Below are 19,026 nucleotides of genomic sequence, written 5' to 3'. Positions count from 1 at the left end.
TCATACTAATAAAGAAAACATAAAACTAAACAAAAGACATCCATCACATGAGGCATAACAAGACAAAGCATCTGAACAGAAACATCTGTCTACAGTACTACTAAGCACTATAGGCAATGCCCCTGTGGCATGGCCCAGCCCCTAATATAAGTCCATCATGCTAGCACATGTCTGCTGGTAAAAACTGTTTACTGATTACCACAATTTGAAATGTTTGGGACTCTCATCTGACCACTCGAGCATTTTTCATATTTTGACAGTAAGGGAAGATCAAACATTCAGTCTTTTGTCCTATGTTTACTGGATTCTATAGGACGAGTAAACAACATCTAAAGACACACAAAAAGATTAATAAAAAGGAAAGCCAAGCATTCATCTGACAGTAGACCTAGGTAATTGTCATGGTAGCTTCATCTACATTGTTTTTTACAGCCCATCTGCGCTCTAGCAAAAGGGGACAAGCCGCAAGCAAATCTGTTTTTGTCCTGCTACCAATCACAGAAGGCCAGCCAAAATGATTGGGTCCTCGTCGCCACTGTACAGGAATACAAGTAACCTGAAGCTCCATCCCTCACACTTTAGTGCTGTAAAGAGAGCCTTGATGGCACAGATATGCTTGAGGCTGCAGGATCCCAAGAAATACCTCAATGATGATGCCCAATTAAACTGAAACATGCTTGGGATTGCTTGTTGCCCTGTGCAGAAAAAATGTGAGCTAACAATTTGGGATGGACTACCCCATTTGGAATAGGACCACGACTGGTTTTCCAAGGTGTTTCCCCTTCTGCAGTGTTATAGCATGATGAAAAACAATGGAATGGTATACTGTCCAGTGTAAGTTATACTGTTTAAGTTTTAATTCAAAGCTTTCCAATCATCAGTCTTTAGGTTTGGCTAAATCTCACTGACGCAACATTGTTTTTTTTATTTTTTTATTATTAAGTTTATTGAATTTTATAGAAAACATACAAGCAACAAACCTATCAGCATTGTAATCGTAGAACTCATTGCATAGAATCCACACCCCATAACCACCCCCAACCTTCACAGAATCTGAAAAGCAAAACAGGCCAACTTATTATCACGTCATCCAAAAACCCACCCCACATATCATCAAACAATTTCAACTTTTTGTTCCTGCGAAGGATAACCTTCTCAATTCTGGCCACTTGCCTGAAGTCCTCCACCCATTCTGAACAGGTCGGCCTCTCATCACATTTCATTTTCTCAAAATAATTTTTTTCGCAGAATTTGTAGCTCTAAAAAACCAGCATTTCTGTGGATAAGTGAGATCTTCCACTTTAGCATCCTCACCCAAGATGATAGTGTTATAATCAAAATCCTCTTGCAGTAATAGAACCTCATTAATCTTCTCAGAGACACTCCTCCAAAATGTCCTCAGTTCATAACAGTCCCAGATCAAGTGTTCAAAGGAGCCGACATCATGCTTACACCTCCAACAGGCCTCTGAGTCAATCATCCCTCTCGCATAAAGTCTCTGGGGAGTCCAAAACACTATTAAGAATTTTGATTTGGCAGCATTGTTCTCCAAGATTAATGGATGTCAGAGTTACGTTTTTACAAAGAAACCTCCACCTCGCCACAGTCATATCAGAGCCAAGGACCTCAGACCACTTAGTTAACAACCCCTCTGCTGGCGTGTACTGTTGGCTCAGATTTCTATATACTTTGGACGCCATACCACCTAATGTCTTATATTCAGGTAGCCATAACTGCCAACCACCGCCATCAACAGTTCTCTGGTTCCACAGCAACCTCTCAATTTTCTGTATTCACCCATTGTACAGTCTCTGAGATCTTTAATTTGTGCAAGTCTTCTATAGCTGATCCATTTGCCGTCTTCCATCAGATCACTCAACCATAGTACACCACTCAGGAGCCAGTTCAACCACAATAGCGGCCTCCCATTCAGTAAAATACCTGGATTCAACCAGATAGGGATGTAATCATTATCACATACCTTGCGCTTACTTTTCTTCTATAGTTCCCTCCAACAAGTTCTCAGGAATCTTGTCGGCGGAAATGAGCAATAACCAGATCCATCCACTGTGGACAGTATGGCCCTAGGCGGCAACGGAGAAGAACTACTTGATTCCGCCAGCGTCCAAACATCCTCCGAATATTCAATAAATGGAACCAGATGCCTGGCTCCAAAGGCCAAATGATAATTCTCAAAGTCAGGAACCCCCAAACCTCCACAGTCTTGAGGCAGCTGCAATTTCCACAAGCTGAGGCGTGGCTGTTTGTTCTCCCAGAGAAAAGACTGGATTAAACTCTCAATTTTCCGCCAATGGCCCTTCTTCACGTCCAGGGGAAGCACACTGAGCACATAGTTGATTCGCGGTGTTGATGTCATTTTGATGGCATTCACTCTCCCCCAGAGACTCAATTTAAGTGCATTACATCTCTTCAGGTCCAGCTCCAAAGATTGAATCACATGTGTAATATTGACATCCATTATTTTCGAGACATCATTCGTTAGCCAAATCCCAAGGTATCTCATCTTATTCGGACACCACTTAAAGGGAAAACCCTGCATCTTCAAAACAGTGCAAGTGGTTGATGCCGGCAGCGCTTCCAACTTGGTCCAATTGATCTTGTATCCAGAAACCTTGTTGAACACATCGATCAACTCCATCAGCACAGGAATGGAGCTCTCCACATTCTGAACCACCACCAGCATGTCATCCGCATACAACCAAACTTTCTGGGAGGCTGCACCAAAGCGTACGCCCTCAATTCTATCCTCTTCTCTTATCCTCACAGCCAGCAATTCCATGGCGATCACAAACAGAATCGGCGACAGTGGACAGCCTTGCCTCGTCCCTCTCCCAAGTTCAAAAATGCCTGAGTCCATGCCATTAGTCCGAACACAAGCAGTCGGCCGGGAATACAGCAGTCGTATCCATCCGATCATGGTATCTCCAAAACCAAAGCCTTACAATGTACTTAAAAGATATGTCCATTCAATACGGTCGAAAGCTTTCTCAGCATCCAAGGACAACGTCACCACATCATTATGGTGTTCTTTGCTTTCATGCAGTGTCAGCAACAATCTTCTCGCATTTTCTGAAACATATCTGCCTTTTACAAATCCAGATTGGCTTACATCTATGATATCCATCAGCGCATTCTCAATCCTCAAAGCTAACGCCTTGGCGAAAATCTTGTTGTCCGTGTTCAATAAACTAATCGGCCTATAGCTGCCAGTTTTCACTGGTGATCGTCCCTCCTTCAGAAAAACGGAGATTGAAGCATGTCTTGTTGAACTTGGAAGGCACCCATTCCTCAAAGAGGCGCGCAGCATCTCTAGCATCAAAGCAAACACCTCTTCTGGGAAAATTTTAAAAAGTTCAGCTGGTAGCCCATCCGGACCTGGACACTTCCCAGAATTCAGCGCATACACTCCAAGGATTCCAAACTCACTTTCTTCAGATGGCAGTCATCAACTGACACAACATTGTTGAACTGAATGCTTGTATATGTTTAGCCATGCGAGCAAGCAGTTCCACAGGGTAACGTTCACTAGGTTGAAAAGTATTTGTACGAGAATATACAGAACCATTTTTTGATTTCAAACGGGCGAAAACTCATTAACAGAAAGGGGCGTCCATCAAAGTACTAAATGTTTACGTGTTTGCAAGACTGGAAATGCATCACTGATATCTAGTAACTGTCATTTGAAAGGCACAAAGGCCAAAATAAGCCAACCTGTAGCTCTAGGCAACATGATAATTAGTGGAAGGAACCCATTATAAAATAGGAAACATACAAAAGCATGTATTTCTATAAAGAACTATCTTCCTACAAGTCAACTGACCTGCTTCTTCCTCTACTGTTGCACCTTCCTGTAACTGATCTATGGTAGCAGTCTGAATTGCGGGGCCAACAACAGTTCCTGCTTCTGTGGACATAAATGCAATACAGTAATTAACTGATTAAAGCAGTTATGAAATGGAAAGGCTTTAAAATGCTAACACATTCTAGGATTTCTTTCATAGAGAACAGAGCGTTAAATCAAATATAAAAAAGCCTTAATATTACGGTGCTTGCAGCATAGTGTATACTCTCTAAAGCAGTGGGGGAGGAGAGACCGGGGAGTATAGGGAGAAGGGGCAAGGAGTAAGCAAGAATGGGAAGGAGGTAAATAATACTTTACATTTACAGAAAATTACCTTCATGGTGATTCAGGTGCTCTTAGCCAGTAGCTCCCTCTCCTTCCCGACTTAATGGGAAGCATGTGCATACAGCAGGCCAGGCTGGTAACCTGCTACAAAGAACTTGGAATCTGGAACCATGGTACATAAATCCTTCATAATGTGCATGTATATCACACATTACACATTATATAAATCAAACCAAACTGTCCAATCGCAAATTCCCAGGTTTTTAAACTAAGCCGTCGTTTAATAGCATGTCCATATGTACGAGGGATTGGTTGGGTGGCAGTGAAGGAACAAAAGCTACAAATAAGAGTACATGAATCCCCATGAAGTTGATTTTGTGTTACTCTCTTCTTTGTGTCTTTCCTTCCTTCTCAAATATTTGGGGCAGATTGTACAGCAACATGTTAGCGGAAGAGGAGGTGCAGCATATGTCAGGTGGCTTCAAATAAATAGGTGACGTAGTACCACACGGCAAAAAGAAGCTCATGACTGAAAAAAATAAATCAGGGATTACTGCTTGCAGAACAAGGTCAGGTTCCCTAGAATTAGTTCAAGGCTTGCAGTACTAAAACAGGCAGGCAATGGTGGTGCAGTGGTTGTGCATACAATTGGAGGTTGTTTCTCCCTTAGCAGCAGCGATAGGTGGGCTGGGTCTCGAGAAGGGGATTCTGGTGATGTCAGGATTATGTTTGTCTGTAGGGAGTCAGACCTGGTCTTTTCTTAATGAATTCACTCAGACAACAATAACTTCCCCAACTCTGCTATGTGACTGTACAACATTTCGATTCAGACACTGTAAAGCCTGGGTTAAGGTTCCATAACTGCCTTTCATCAAGTCAGCTTCTGAGAAAGTCCCATCATTTTTGCTCTCTCCCGAGTGAGGAATAGTTTTCGATTTCTGAGTGAAAACATGCCTGGAAATTCAGCATCGGACATGCAGTCTTCCCAGTGGGTCATAGCGCTTTTAGAGCACTACACAGCAGATTCAGTACCTTTCTGATCTTTTAAGCCTAGGGTGTAGGAGCTAGTTTGCAAGCCCAGAGTATGCATTTAACGGTCCCTAGTAGGCCACAGGGAAGATGCAGTAGGTCATGCTCCACTAAGGTTTTGGTGTTCGGGAAACCCTTGAACATTGTGAAAAGCGTTCAGCATGCATTGGTGATGAGCGCCTGAGGGCTTGCATCTCCGCTCGACTTTCATCTTCTGCACGCATATGCTCAGTGTTTAGTGTCTACATAAAACCATTTGGATAGTAGTGTCACGGTGTGATCTTCAATGAGGGCCACACTGAGTGAGGTTTGTTCGAGTTGGTAATTGTGTATTTCTAGTGGTCTTCTATCCTGAGAGACAAAAGCAAAAACGTTCTGAAATGGCACACTGAGGAAGGAGTCAGATTAACTGAGCACATTTTCTTACATGGACAGAGCTCAGGTGACATGAAATGAAACTTTGGAGAACTTTGCTGACAGCCACTGGGTTTTTCCTTAAGCTTTTGCTCAGGCAATATATAATTCCAAACTGGTGTGGAAGGGAAGGACAGTGATGTTGCCTTTATCCGAATTGAAATCTCAAAAATATTCGACATAGTGTATTTGATAGTTCCAATAAAATAAATAAACACTAGAATAAAGGGCAAAAGGCGGGAAATATTCCTTTTTTGCAGGTGGATCCAGACATGGATTTGATCAATCTATCCCAGTCCCTACACAATTCATGCTGCTTCATCATGTTCCTTAGATTTTCTCTCCTATGGAAGACTTTCATCAGGCCACCCCTGACCCATTTTGACACTGTTAGTACTTGATTAAATTATGAACTTATTTAGGCATGTGCACAGAATAAAAGACTACAAGTCCCTGGCCACACAGGGCAACTGGGCAAAGGACAGCGGCCTATGTACAGCCGACAGATACAGTCACAGTTTACATTCTGAATGTTTGTTCATGTGATCAGCCCAGACTTGAAGAGAGCTCTCTTATAAACTGCTCTCCTAGCAAGGCAGTTAATCGGACTCCTTGTACAGATACTGTCTCACCTCCCTCTTACACCCCGTCTGCGATGAGGAGGGGTATGCTGTATAGTTTAGATGCAAAAATGATCCAAGAACCTTTCAAGCAGGTGCTGGGGCCTCCTACTTGAGAGGGAGAAGACCCACACTTACTGTTCATGTTCCCTGGACTCTTGGGGCATCGGGTCATTTTGCTATGGAGTTACAACCTCGCACGGGCGGATATTAATCAGATTTTTAGGGTAATTAGGCCTCCAGAGGTTAGGCAAAGATTAACAGCATGCCAACTGGCCTGTGGCTGATCCAGGTACTGGTGATGCCCTAACACAAGCCATGAATAGATTAATCCCCACTGTCACAGAGGTGTTCCCCTGGAAGACCGCTTAAGGGTAGATAGGAAATTGTAAGCAAAGTAAGGGTGAATTTCCAGCAAATTATGTGGACTAGCTAAAGATAGCGTTCACTCATGTGAGAAACCTGGAGGTGTCTCACCCGCTAGTCCCCGGGGTTCTGTCATCCAGGTGGCCAGGACAAGGCCATCGCTTTTGGATCCAGTTCCTTAGGGTGGACCAGTGCAGGAGGATCACCTGGATGAGGGGTCTTCGACGAGTGGGACACTGGATGGCGAGACGGGGTGTCCCCTTTCCTGTAAAACCTTTTCCCCAACCTACCAGGTAGGATACTTAAGAACTCAACCCCCCCCCCGCCGCCATTTACTGACACTAACACTTTCTCACGGACAGCTCACTGTGAGCGAAAACAGATTAACACCAGAGCCGCATATCTGTCATGTCCCAATACAATGGTCAGACAATTACTGATCATTATACACACCCGACTTCCATCACACTTCCCAACACTAATAAAAGGCGCAGCGCGAAAGCACACTCTGAGCAAGGCGCACGAGGAAGTAGCAGTTCCAAGATGGCCATTTAATACAAGGAGAAAGACGGCGACAGCAAATAGGGTTGCAAGGAGGGAAGTGCCCTTGACCTTTTCAGACTGTTACTTTACTTTCGCAAACTTTGGAAAATAAGCAACCTAAGACGGGGTACTAAAGCTCAAGAAACCTGCATTGTTTGTCAGAGGTACCCGGGGCTCCTCCCACGTCAATAACCAAGACGGGGGGGAACAATTGCCACCATTGTACTGTCCTTGGCTCCTACAACAAAGCAGTGCCAGTAAAGACAGCACAGCCGGTGAGTGGGAGAGACTGATAGCAAACCATCTTGTGTTAGAACCAATGTTGCAAGTGGCAACATTATATGAAGAAATCTCAAGAGAACTGTGTGTGAAAAGTATGTATCTAGCAAAATGAATATAATGGAAAACCAGCTGAGTGACTGAACGTTTGGAAGCAAGAAAGATACTGCAGACAGAGTGGTCCAGCGTCACGTGGGTGGTCATTCAAATATCTCTTAGGTATCCAATGGGTTGGCAACTGTAAAAAGGGAAATTGAAGATCGGAGTGGTCCTGCAATGGGTCAAGCTAAACCCTGTGCACATTTGAAAGTTTGAGATAGTTTCATGCAAACTGAAATTGGTCCGAGCCAGGCTGAGGGAGACTAATTGTGTAAGAGGAAAGATCTGAGCCCGGCTGAGGGGGATCTGGGGTGAACAGTGAGTCACCCGAGAAAGAATTTACTCTAAGCATTGTAAAAAGGGGGATCTGAGCCTGGAAGAGGGGGGCCCACAGTAAAGATCGTAATATAAAAAGGGATCTTAGCCCAGCTGAGGGAGATCAAGAATGAATTACAAGAATTGAGTACGTATAAGAGGAAAGCAACTTTGTGTTTTGTTTTGGTACATCAGGCCCTCTAAATCAAGAGACTTTGAAGTAAAGAGACTTGGGTACAGAAGGCCTTGATGCTGGTAATGGAACTTTATCCTCATGCTGAAGAATCCAGAGTGTGTGCTTTGGTCGAGTGAACTGCCTTATGAAAACATGGGGAATGGAGGCCAACTGCCTGAACATCCCGACATAGCATTTTGTGAACACTTCTTTCTTTTTCATGAATACTACCCTATTGTATTTAGCGGTAAGGTTTGGCTATAGTTTTTTTTAGTATAGGCCTTTTTACTTGGACAAGATTCCACTAGGACTACATTATTATTTGATGGTCATAGCTTGCACCCATCTGTAGATTTAGGGTTAGATAGGCGTTTATCACACCATTGTTGAAGTTCAATAAACACCCTTGAACTGTAGTCACTTGCGTCTGTCTTACTGTTGATACCATGCCTTCCATACACTCAGCATTCAGCCATTAGCAAGTCTGTTAATTCTTTGGTTTCTGGCCTGTAACCTAAAATACAAGCGCAACTTAAAACAATTAGTATAGGGTGCCAAAATAAGCCATGATCAGAATTGGCAGCTGTGGCAAACGACTGTGTAGTGTGACAATTCATGGGATCTCATCACTTCTCCCCAGAGTGCAGCCCTTCTCTGTGACGCTATGCAGGTGAGCCTGATACACAATATTCCACCTAGGGGTGGTGGAAAGTGGGACCTCACATGGAGAGACTTGCCTTTTGAGGACGACTCTTGCTCTATCACGGAACTCCCTAGACCACTTTATGAGGAGTCAACAAGAATATCTGAGGATCAATCAAGTCACTACAAACCAGTTACTATCTGTTACTACACTATCCCCAAGAATCCTCCTCATCATGCCAGTTGTACTGTGAAGAAAAAGAACGTGAGAACTATGCAGTGGTAGCCAACTACACTGGGAAAAAAATAGACAGACCAAGGAGCCACAAGTACTTAAGCAAAAGAAACAAAGCACTGTGTCCACGTTAGGGTGGACCCAGTGTTGTCTGATAAAAAGAGAAGAAGGACTAGTGAAGTTGGTCACTGGAGCCTAGAAGTTCAAACCAGGGCTGAGGAAGAAGCCAGGGGACGCCGACATGTCCAGAACACTGTAAAGCTGAGGTACGCAGAAGACAAGGAGGTGAGCTGTGCGCCTGGTAAGAACCTGGAGGTGGTGGTCCGACCCATAAAGGGTGGACCTGGTCCTGGTGCTCCTTGAACTGTGCAGAGGCCATACAAGGAAGAGCTCTCTGGAGCCATGTAAAGAATAAAGAAGAAGCAAACGACCAAAGCGGTTGTGCCAAACGGAGGAAGCGGATACCGCAGGAGGAAGCAGCGATGCCTACCCGATTCAAAAGAGGTAACGGGAACAGCAGGAGATCTGGGTAGGGGGGGTGTCGGTCAGAAAGAGAGTGAAGATTACCAAGGGACCAATCATACTCATCCCAGTATATGTGAATTTGGAAAGAGTACAGACTGTCAAGGGACCAGTCAGACTCATCCCAGTAAAGAGGAATATGCTAAACCAAGTAAGGAACAGCACTAAAGCCATCTGACATACTTCCAAAAAAGTACAGAGATTTATAAAGAGACACTGCAAGATTCAAAGAAGAAGCTGGAACTAAATCATTATTTGTGGAACAATGGAACATTTTCTATAGAAAACAAGGGGAAGCCCAGGGGTGGTAAAAGCCACATTGAAGAATTAAAAACTCATAGATGACATTACCAGAAGCCATCCCAAGACAGAACTGCTAAGGCTATAAAAGCCTGTTCAGGAGAAGGGAGTCATTCTCCTGGACCCCTCTTTTCTTGGAGTTTTCTTGATTGATGGCAGGGCCAGAATATGATAGTTTTAGACAGAGGACGGACTATTGATTTGGACAACCTCCCCGATGATGAGCACCTCAGTTAGTTTTGTGTTAGGTAAGGCAAACACCATATCACTAGGGAAAGAGAGGTCTTTTATTATTATTTGAATAAACAAACTTGCATAAATGCCACAAATTGGTCCGTCTCCTTCTTCTGGCTTACCAAAGTAGCCTTCGTAGTAGTAATCTTCATTGGAAAATAAGCTTATGAAACTGCAGTTGCAAATTCTACGAGGACAAGGGTAGGTGGCCCCCCCGGTACAAAGAGAAGGTTCCAGGGAGGCTTTGGGAGTCCGGCAGAGGAGTCCAAATGCAAACCAACAGGGGAATTAGGGACAGCAGAGATAGTATGTGGATCCCAGGGCATGTAACTATTACAAGCAAATGGGGCACCGGAATAACAAATGCCTGGCAGACCCTAGCAAAATAATGTCCCCAAGCAAGAAGAGGGTCCCCAACCCAATGTAAGGGTGCCAGGTTATTTCCTGAATCCTAATGCTAATGTGACAGATGCCCTCCTGAACCCTAATGCAGCAAAGTGCATTCCTAATACTCCATTACAACCTCAGATTGACCAAGGATCCATGCTGACTGAGCCTGAGAAAGAACGACACTGTCAGCCTCAAGATACAGGTTGATCAAGAGGGTCCATACATTCAATGTGAGGTTGATGGGCAGTTTCTTTCCTGTTTCTTTCCTGATCCTCTCCGTGCCCAGGCCCAACCGTGCTGGGGGGGGGGGGGGTGTGGCCCTGATCTTCCCTGAGTGGATTCCTGCCACTGCTATTCCCACGCAGACCTACTCCTCTTTTGAATGTCTTGTCTGCCGACTCTCTCTCTCTCCTAGCCATTCCCTTACCGTGGCTACTATCTATCGGCCACCTGGTCAAATTTCCTCCTTCCTCTCCGAGTGGGCGGACCTCTCCTCCTCACTCCTGTCCTCAACCACTCAACTCCTCTTTCTTGGAGACTTCAACATCCACCTGGATGCCTCCTGTCCCCCCTCTGGACTCTTTCGCGACCTTTGCGACTCTCTCTCACTCTCTATTCTCCCGTCTGGGCCAACCCATTCTGCTGGGCACACTCTTGATGCCCTGATCTCTTCTGACCTTCCCCTCTCTGTCCCTCTTTCCACCCCTCTCTCCTGGAGTGATCACTTTCTCCTCTCCTCTCACCTCACCCTCCCTACCCCTCAGGCAAAGCCACCCTCATCACTGCCATCTTCCTTCTCGGTCATCCGACCCATGAAGCGTGTGTCAGTTGAGGCTTTCGCTGCCACCTTCTCGCCCCCTCTCCCCCCCTCGGCTGACTCCCACCCTGACACAGCCCTCTCCACTCTCTACTCTGCTATATCTGATACTCTTGATATCCTTGCCCCTGTTATGAGAATCCGCCTGAAGCCCAAAGCCAAATGTAACTCCTGTTATGACTCAGATCTCGTCACCCTTTTAAACGCTTGTGCAGGGTGGCAGAGAGGAAATGGCGTGCTTCATGTTCATCCTCTGACAAACTGGCCTGTCGCCTGCTCCAAAGGGAATACCGGCTCTCTGTTCTCACAAAGAAGAGAGCCCTTATCCAAGCCCGCATCACTGCAGCATCTAACAATTCGGCTGAACTCTTTAAATTATGCAAGGAGCTGGCCAACCCTGCTGCAGTATCTACCTCTCCTGTCCCCTCCCAGGCCCTCTGTACGGCACTGGCCTCTCACTTCATTTCAAAAACTCAGGACATCTTGTCCTCACTCTCCTCCCATCACCCCCCCCCCTCTATTCCCTGACCATCCTCTCGCCCTTCTGCAGCCACCCCTCCCGCTCTCCTTCTCTGCCTTTCCCCTTTTTTCTGCTGATGAGGTTTCGAGACAAGTCCGATCTATGAAAGTCTCGTCACCACAGGTCCACCCCTGCTCCTCCAAAACTATTAAGGACCACATCGACTCCTTGGCTCCTGCCCTTGCTGACTTCTGCAATCACTCCTTCGCCTCTGGAGTCTTCCCATCCCCTCTCAAGCACTCCCTTGTGCACCCACTTCTTAAGAAACCCTCTTCCGACCCGTCCTGCCCAGCTAACTATCGCCCTATCTCCATCACTCCTTTCCTGAGCAAGCTCCTGGAGAAACTTGCCATCTCCCAGCTTAATCTCCATGCTGAATCTGTTGGTAGCCTTCATGACCATCAGTCTGGCTTCAGAGCTGCCAGAAGCACGGAAACTGCTCTCCTGAACATCTGTGAGGACCTGCTCTCGAACCTTGACTCTAACATTCCATGTGTTCTCATTTTGCTTGATCTCTCTTCTGCCTTTGATACTGTCAACCATACCATCCTGCTTAACCGTCTCTGTGATAACCTGGGCATCAACGGTCAGGCTCTGGCTTGGCTGACCTCTTTCCTCTCAAATCGACCCTCCCAGGTCCAACTGGGGTCTTTCCTGTCTGACATCTTTTTCTCTACCTGTGGTGTCCCCCAGGGTTCTAACCTCTCTCCCTGGCTGTTCAACCAGTATCTGGCAAATCTCGCCCACTGCATCGCTGCTCTCTGCCCCAACTTTCATTGCTATGCGGATGATACCCAGCTCATTTTCAGGCTACCCTCGGCCTCCTCTTCTCCTTCCCTCATCTCTGACTGTCTTTCTGCTATCCAGGAATGGTGTGCCGCCAACGACCTGACTTAATGCCAGTAAGACCGAGATTTTACTCATCGGCACACCCACTCCCTCCTTCCCTGCAGCTCTCTGGCCGGCCTCTCTTGGCCCTCTTCCTGCTCCTACCTGCAAGGCAAAAAACTCGGGGTCATCTTCGACTCCACACTCTCCTTCTCTCCTCACATTTCTGACGTTTCTAAGAAGTCACACTACCAGCTGCACCTCCTCAGAGGTATCCTTCCTTTCCTCTCCTTCCCCCAGAAGCTCACTGTCTCCAGAGCCCTGGTTCTCTCGAAGCTGGACTACTGTAACAGCCTCTATCTAAATCTGCCTGCCTCTACTCTCCGCCCTCTGCAACTCATCCAGAACAGGACTGCAAGACTTGTCCTTGGCCTCAAGCCCAGGGACCGTATCTCTCCAGGACTGAAATCGCTTCACTGGCTCCCTGTGGCTGCGAGGATTAAGTTCAAAACCCTCTGCATTGTCCACAAGGCCTTCTGGGGCCTGGGGCCAAATTACCTTCAACTCTCCCTTCCTAAATATCTTCCTTCTCGAGCACTTCGCTCTTCCGCCTCCAACTCCCTCAGGGTCAGCCGCTTCTCCAAGCAACGAGTTGGGGGGGAGATCTCTCTCCGCAGCTGGGGCCTCCCTCTGGAACAGCCTTCCTGCCTCCCTGAAACTTGAGGAGAACCATCTCTGGTTCCGGAAGCACCTCAAAACCTTCCTCTTTGCTTCTGCTTTCTCTCTCCCTCTCCCCTGCTAAATCACTGAAACTGTACTGAATCAGCAACTGGGCCACTCACCAATCTCGGTGCTTGGCCCAGCCACTCTCCCCTGCACTGCCTTCCTGGCAACCCCTGCACTGCGGGACTGTCTCTGTATCCCTACAGCCCCCCTTCCCAGCACTTGTCTGCACTTATCTTGCACTTGCCACCAGCTGGCCCTTATTATTTATCCTGTTCATTACTAACCCTGTACTGCACTTTCCCCTCTCCCTTTCCCCCTTGCACTTTTCCCGTCCCCCCCCCTACCCAAGCACTTGCGCGATCTGAATGACACCTGGCCTAGTAGGATCGTTGTCTGTCTCCCCTTGTTCCCCCCTCCCTGCCTCGTCGCGCCTTGAAACACTTGTGTATAGGCGCGTTACAAATGCCATATCATATCATTTAGTAGATACAGGTCCTAGTAAATATGTAATTCAACCAGATTGTTCTAGATGTGCCATAATCCTCAGAAACTGTGAAGCAATAGGGATATTCCAGTTGTACTGAGCCTCTCACAGTGTCACGCTTCCACCTAATCCCCAACAACGGAACCGGCAGACTCACCGCAACCGCCAGTCTTCAACCTTGTCCTCATTACTGGGGCCTGGCAAGCGTACTACCCCCTTCCTTCTCCCCATGGTAGGGGTACTGGCCTCTTGCGGAAGTTGCGGCACTGGTTGTCATGATGCCTATCCCCGGGCATCCAGACCAAGACCATCAACCCCAGAAGCAGGCATCATGTTACCTGGAGCAAACCCAGCAACCCCTGTAAGGAATTGGACAAGAGTGATTAATCAGACATTTTTTACTCATTAGAACTATATACTTACGGCCTTTCGCCCGGAGGTTTGGAGCCAAGATTTGTCCAGAACACTTTCAATATCCTCAAGCCAGTGAAGTAACTGGCCATCAACGCGCCCCTGCATTCTCCCCAGGATGGAGAGCTCACCATACAAAACAATAAGGTGAGCTTTGTGAAAGGGAATGTCAGAAGTGATAAGTGGGGACGCAGCGAGGTGTTAATACTCAAATACACAGGTGGCTAATTCCCTTTCCCTGTCTTTAGGAGACTACTTCTACGGGTCAAGCAGACGAAGCTAGGTGGGCCAGTCCAGTCAGTCATCTCTACACTACGCATCACGTTGGTGGAGACCGTGGCTGTCCAGTTCTGCTCGACACCCCTGTGGGAGTCAGGTGAGCGTAACACTGGCGGTTCCGGCCATGTCATGGTTGGCAGTTGCCTTGGCGACTCCGCGATACACAGAGATTGCTCGTGTTCGATCACGTGACACGCAAGAGGTCATGTGATCCGTTGCCATAGCAGCTCACTTAAAGGAACGCTTGGCGTGGTTTCCGACGCTTCTGAGCTGTGTTTCCCGACCGGCGGCTAACGTTTCCTCATTGCTTCTTCCTAAGTCTGACTTCCTGTTACCCGATCTTGGCTACGTTTTTGTTGACTGCTTTTGGAATACCCTGAACTTGTCTATGCTGCTTCTTTCCCTTGGATTATTTGTGTCTTGACCTCGGATCTTCCTACTGGACTGCATTTGGATTCTCCTTACGGTACCATGAACTGACTTTTCTGGTGCTCCTGCAACCCTTTGGAATATCACGCTGCCTTCTGTTTGGTAACCATTTTTGTCCCTTCACCACAAGACTTAGCATACAGTTTGCTGGCCCCCATCTATGCACGATACTGCACCACATCAAGCAGGGATATCGCCTCCTGTGCATCGAGAGCTCCACATCCTCCCCTGCTTCAGTGCCAGTCTCAAGCCTCCCAACTGGTAGGTGACTTTCCGAACATTGTGTGCCTATACTCCTTCCCTGTATCGTTCCTAATCAGCTTTGTTTCCTTTGCAGTCACCTGGGGACCCAGTGCTGTTGTTCCAGCCACCTGTGGCCCCAATAACCGGTCAGCGAGTGACAACTCAGACCTCCCTGACTGGTGCTTGGTGAAGGAGGTACATTAGTCCACGCGGTAGTCCACGTTTTCACACATAGTTACTTTGAGTCCTATTACTGATAGCCATCCATTTCTTCTTTGTACCTCAGTACCAGTCAGCCTTCTTGGAAGAGATTGGTTATGTAGGTTAAATTGCACCATTTATTGCATGGCCAAAGGTGTATTGTTGGAGTATTCCAAGTAAGAATAATGAGGCTGTTCTAGCTACCCTCAAGGTTTTGACAGGTCGGTGTGAGAAACCACAGGGTGTCTGGCCCACTTGTTAAGACGGATTTCTGAACTCTGTCCTGGTGGTGCAGAAGTTCAGAAGGCCAACCTAATTACTTGGAACAGGGTAACCTCTGGATGAGCCAGACCAATCAAGGTAGCGATCGCGGCGGTCAAGACTAGGTCTCAAGAGGGGTGAGGGTGACTGAAAGCCCGCAATGAACACCCAAAGCAAGATCACTTACAAACTACTCCAAACAGGTGTTATATAAAAAATATATACACATTTATTTTAAGGCCTTTAAAACAACGACCGTAGCGAGAAAATCACAATATCACAATATTAAGCCAACCCATACCATATCAACATAATAAATATACAAATACGACAGTCGCAAGCGTTATATGCACGAAATGTGTAGTCCACCTAAAAGGGAAGGAAAACAGGCAGTGCGATACAATGCTTTAGACTCAGTTCGCCTTCAGAGGCAGCTAACTAGATGGAAGTCCGAGCCCTGCGAAGAGTGGAGCCTTGTGCTCAAAGTACCTGCACGCGCTGGTGCCAACGGGCAAAAGGAGAAGCTCTTCGAAGGAAGTCAGGCAGTTCAGTTTAGTGCATACAGAAGAAGAACAAGTTCCGCGACTCAAGCGCAGCCTCCACAGTGGGCAGAAGCAGAGCGCGAGTACGGACAAAAGGGTGCTGTTTTACACAGCGGGGAAAAGCAACGGGCTCCTGCAGGAGGGCGACCAGATCCTAGCTATACTACTCACCGGTCCCCGATGCAAGCAGACCCAGGCTTCTCCGCGTCAGTTTCAGCAGCTGGCAGGTTCAGAAGAGCAGGGAACGCCTCGTCGTCGTGTTGAGTAAAAAGACGTCCCAATCGAAGAAACCTGCACAGTTTTGTCACCACAGCCGGGCAACGGAGCGGCCGTGTGTATCTGAGCCAAATGTACACTACTCACTTCCGACCTGGGAACGCCAAGTGTATGAAGCGTGTGAGAGTGACAAGGACTCGAAATACTACACAACCTGGCGGCGGTTACAGAGCAAGACTCCCGGGTAAGCTGGTCAGTCAACTGGATGGCCCAGAGACGCTTCCGAAGGCTTACTGGCAGGAGATGGTGAAGATGCCGAGAATAGCTGTTCCCGCTAGTCCAAGGGACGAAGTACCAGTACACGCCTTCTGGTTCGATCAAAGGTGAAAAGGGTTTCACAAGGCGACAGCAGTGCAGAGGAGAAGTCCTTCAGCGGGTCACCAGCGATTCCTCGGTCCAGCCTCGTGGTTGCAGGATACTTGGCTCCTGTATTCCTTCGTTCGTGAGAACTCAGGAGATCGACATGGTAGTGGTGTTTCCAGCCCCCTCTTATCCACGGTTCCCTTCGCGCCAAAACGGAGGGGACCCAATGGGAGATCCGCTCATCAACACTCACACCATACGTGGACCAATCACGGACCACGGTGGTCCCAGGCATTCACACCACCCTAGACTCTCTGGCACCCAGGATGTGTATTGGGACCAGACATCCCAGCCCACACCCTGGAGGCACACACAAGACATGTAGAAGCCCGCGAAAGCATCCGTGTTTCGCCGGAAAGTACATGCCCAAATAAGGAAGGCCCCGGGTCGGCTCGACCTGGGGAAGGTGAAGGGAGCAAGACGGTCAGCGGACAGGACAAAGGAGCCTCGTGGTCTGGCCATTTTGGGAGCCAGGCCACCATTTTGGGTTAAGCGCAGAAAACGCGCTTAGAACGCCAAAAGGAGCTCAAAATGCACCGATCAAATACAATCCTAAACGAGTATCTAGGGCCTGTAGAAGGCTAGAGACCCAAGAGAGCTGTAACTTAGCTTACAGTGCCCTCTTGGGTCATGTTGCATGAAAGCCGCAACATGATAAAAGAAACTACGGGAAACAGCGTTCCCCGGTACTGACTGTCTTAAGGGCATGTCAGTTTCCCCGTAAGAAAGGAGCGAAAGCCCAGAGGAGTGCGGCAGAAGGCTGCACTTCTCTGGCAAAGTCAAGAACAAGGTGAAAAACAACAGCAAAAAGTTTAGGGGTTGCCACATGGAAGGAAAATTACCTACAATTATGAAATCTTTCCCAACACTGGGATTTCTGAACTCTGTCCTGGTGGCGCAGAAGTTCAGAAGGCCAACCTAATTACTTGGAACAGGGTAACCTCTGGACGAGCCAGACCAATCAAGGTAATTAGGTTGGCCTTCTGAACTTCTGCGCCACCAGGACAGAGTTCAGAAATCCATCTTAACACCACTGTTCCCCGGGGATCTGTTGTCCAGGTGGTCAGGACACGGCCATCGCTTTTGGGTCCAGTTCCTTGGGATGCACCGGTGTGGGAGGAGGGGTGCTGTCACCTGGTTGAGGGGTATTCGGGGAGTGGGATGCCAGATGGTGAGGTGCAGTATCTCCTTCCCTCTGGCACCTTTGCTGCATTCTATCTGGTGGGATGTTTGGGAGCTCAACCCCGACCCCTCTTTTGCAGCACAGGCAATTTCTCACACACAGCCTGCTATGAGAGAAAACAGAATAACACCCAAGCCGTATACCTGATGTGTCCCAATACAATGGTCAGGCAAGGTTCGGCAAGTACTGACTATCACACACATCTGACTTCCATTACACTGCCCCACACGGATAAAAGGTAGAGCACGAGAGCACACTGCGAGGCAAAGCACGAGGAAACAGCAGTTCCAAGATGGCAGTTTAACAAGAGGAGAAAGACGGCGAACAGAAGGAAATTGCAAGGAGGGAAGTTCCCTTGATCTTTTCGACAAGGAACCATTACTTTCACCCATCTGAAGAATCCTGTATTGTGTGTCGGAGGTACCCAGGTCTCTCCCGCGTCGATAATCAAGGCGGGGGGAATTGCCAGCTGCCGTGGTACTGTGCTTGGCTCCAACAAAGCAGCATAAGTGAAATCCACACAGCCGGTGAGTTCGGGAGCCCGATATAGAACCGATCTGTGTTGAAGCCAAGGTTGCAAGCGGCAACAAAGTATGACGAGCACTGAAACGAACATTGTTTGTAACGCATATGATAACCAACGCAAGTGAAGTTGAACAGCCGATGAGTAATTGAACCCAAGATATGATACCTTTGACAGAGTGGCCTGGCACTGCGTGTTTGCTCATTCGAAGGTCTCTGTAAGGTATCCAACTAGAGTTGGAAAGAAAGAAGAAAGGAGTGAAAGAAGTGAAAGAAAGGCAAGGAATTGTGAATCCAAGTCGTCCTGCGACGGGTCCTGTGCAAATTTGAAAATCTTGTATGTTGATACATCAAAGCAAGTTGATGGCAAAGTAGATAAAGTTGGTCCGAGCCCGGCAGAGGGAGATCAATTGAAAACGTTATGCTAAAGCAAATGTGTGTTAATATAGATCAACTGGTCCAAGCCTGGAGGAGGGAGACTAATTCAGAACATTGTGTTAAAGTGGATCTGAGCCCAGCAGAGAGGGATCCGAGAAGAGTAAATGAAAATCCTAAGAAAATTGTGTACATGCGAAATACTGAAAGGAAAGGAACTTTATTTGTTTGGTGCATCAGGTCCTCTGAAAGAAGA

At 47.3% G+C, this 19,026-nt stretch overlaps 1 protein-coding gene across 3 annotated transcripts in view; it reads right to left on the bottom strand.

Moving 5' to 3' along the window:
• AK9 (adenylate kinase 9) overlaps positions 1-19,026 on the bottom strand; it is a 1,784,103-nt gene that overhangs the window by 936,709 nt on the left and 828,368 nt on the right. For 2 of the 3 annotated variants that reach the window (XM_069606660.1, XM_069606661.1), the window contains one exon: positions 3,842-3,925. The exons of the other annotated variant lie outside the window; for it this stretch is intronic. In XM_069606660.1, the coding sequence (XP_069462761.1) occupies positions 3,842-3,925 (84 nt within the window). The remainder of the gene's footprint in view (positions 1-3,841; positions 3,926-19,026) is intronic. 3 annotated transcript variants of the gene reach the window in all.

Source organism: Ambystoma mexicanum, chromosome 4p (assembly GCF_040938575.1).
Source record: "Ambystoma mexicanum isolate Mex_15411 chromosome 4p, UKY_AmexF1_1, whole genome shotgun sequence".
NCBI lineage: Eukaryota > Metazoa > Chordata > Amphibia > Caudata > Ambystomatidae > Ambystoma > Ambystoma mexicanum.
Note: the sequence above shows the minus strand (reverse complement) of the source record. Positions and strands in the feature narration are given on the sequence as shown.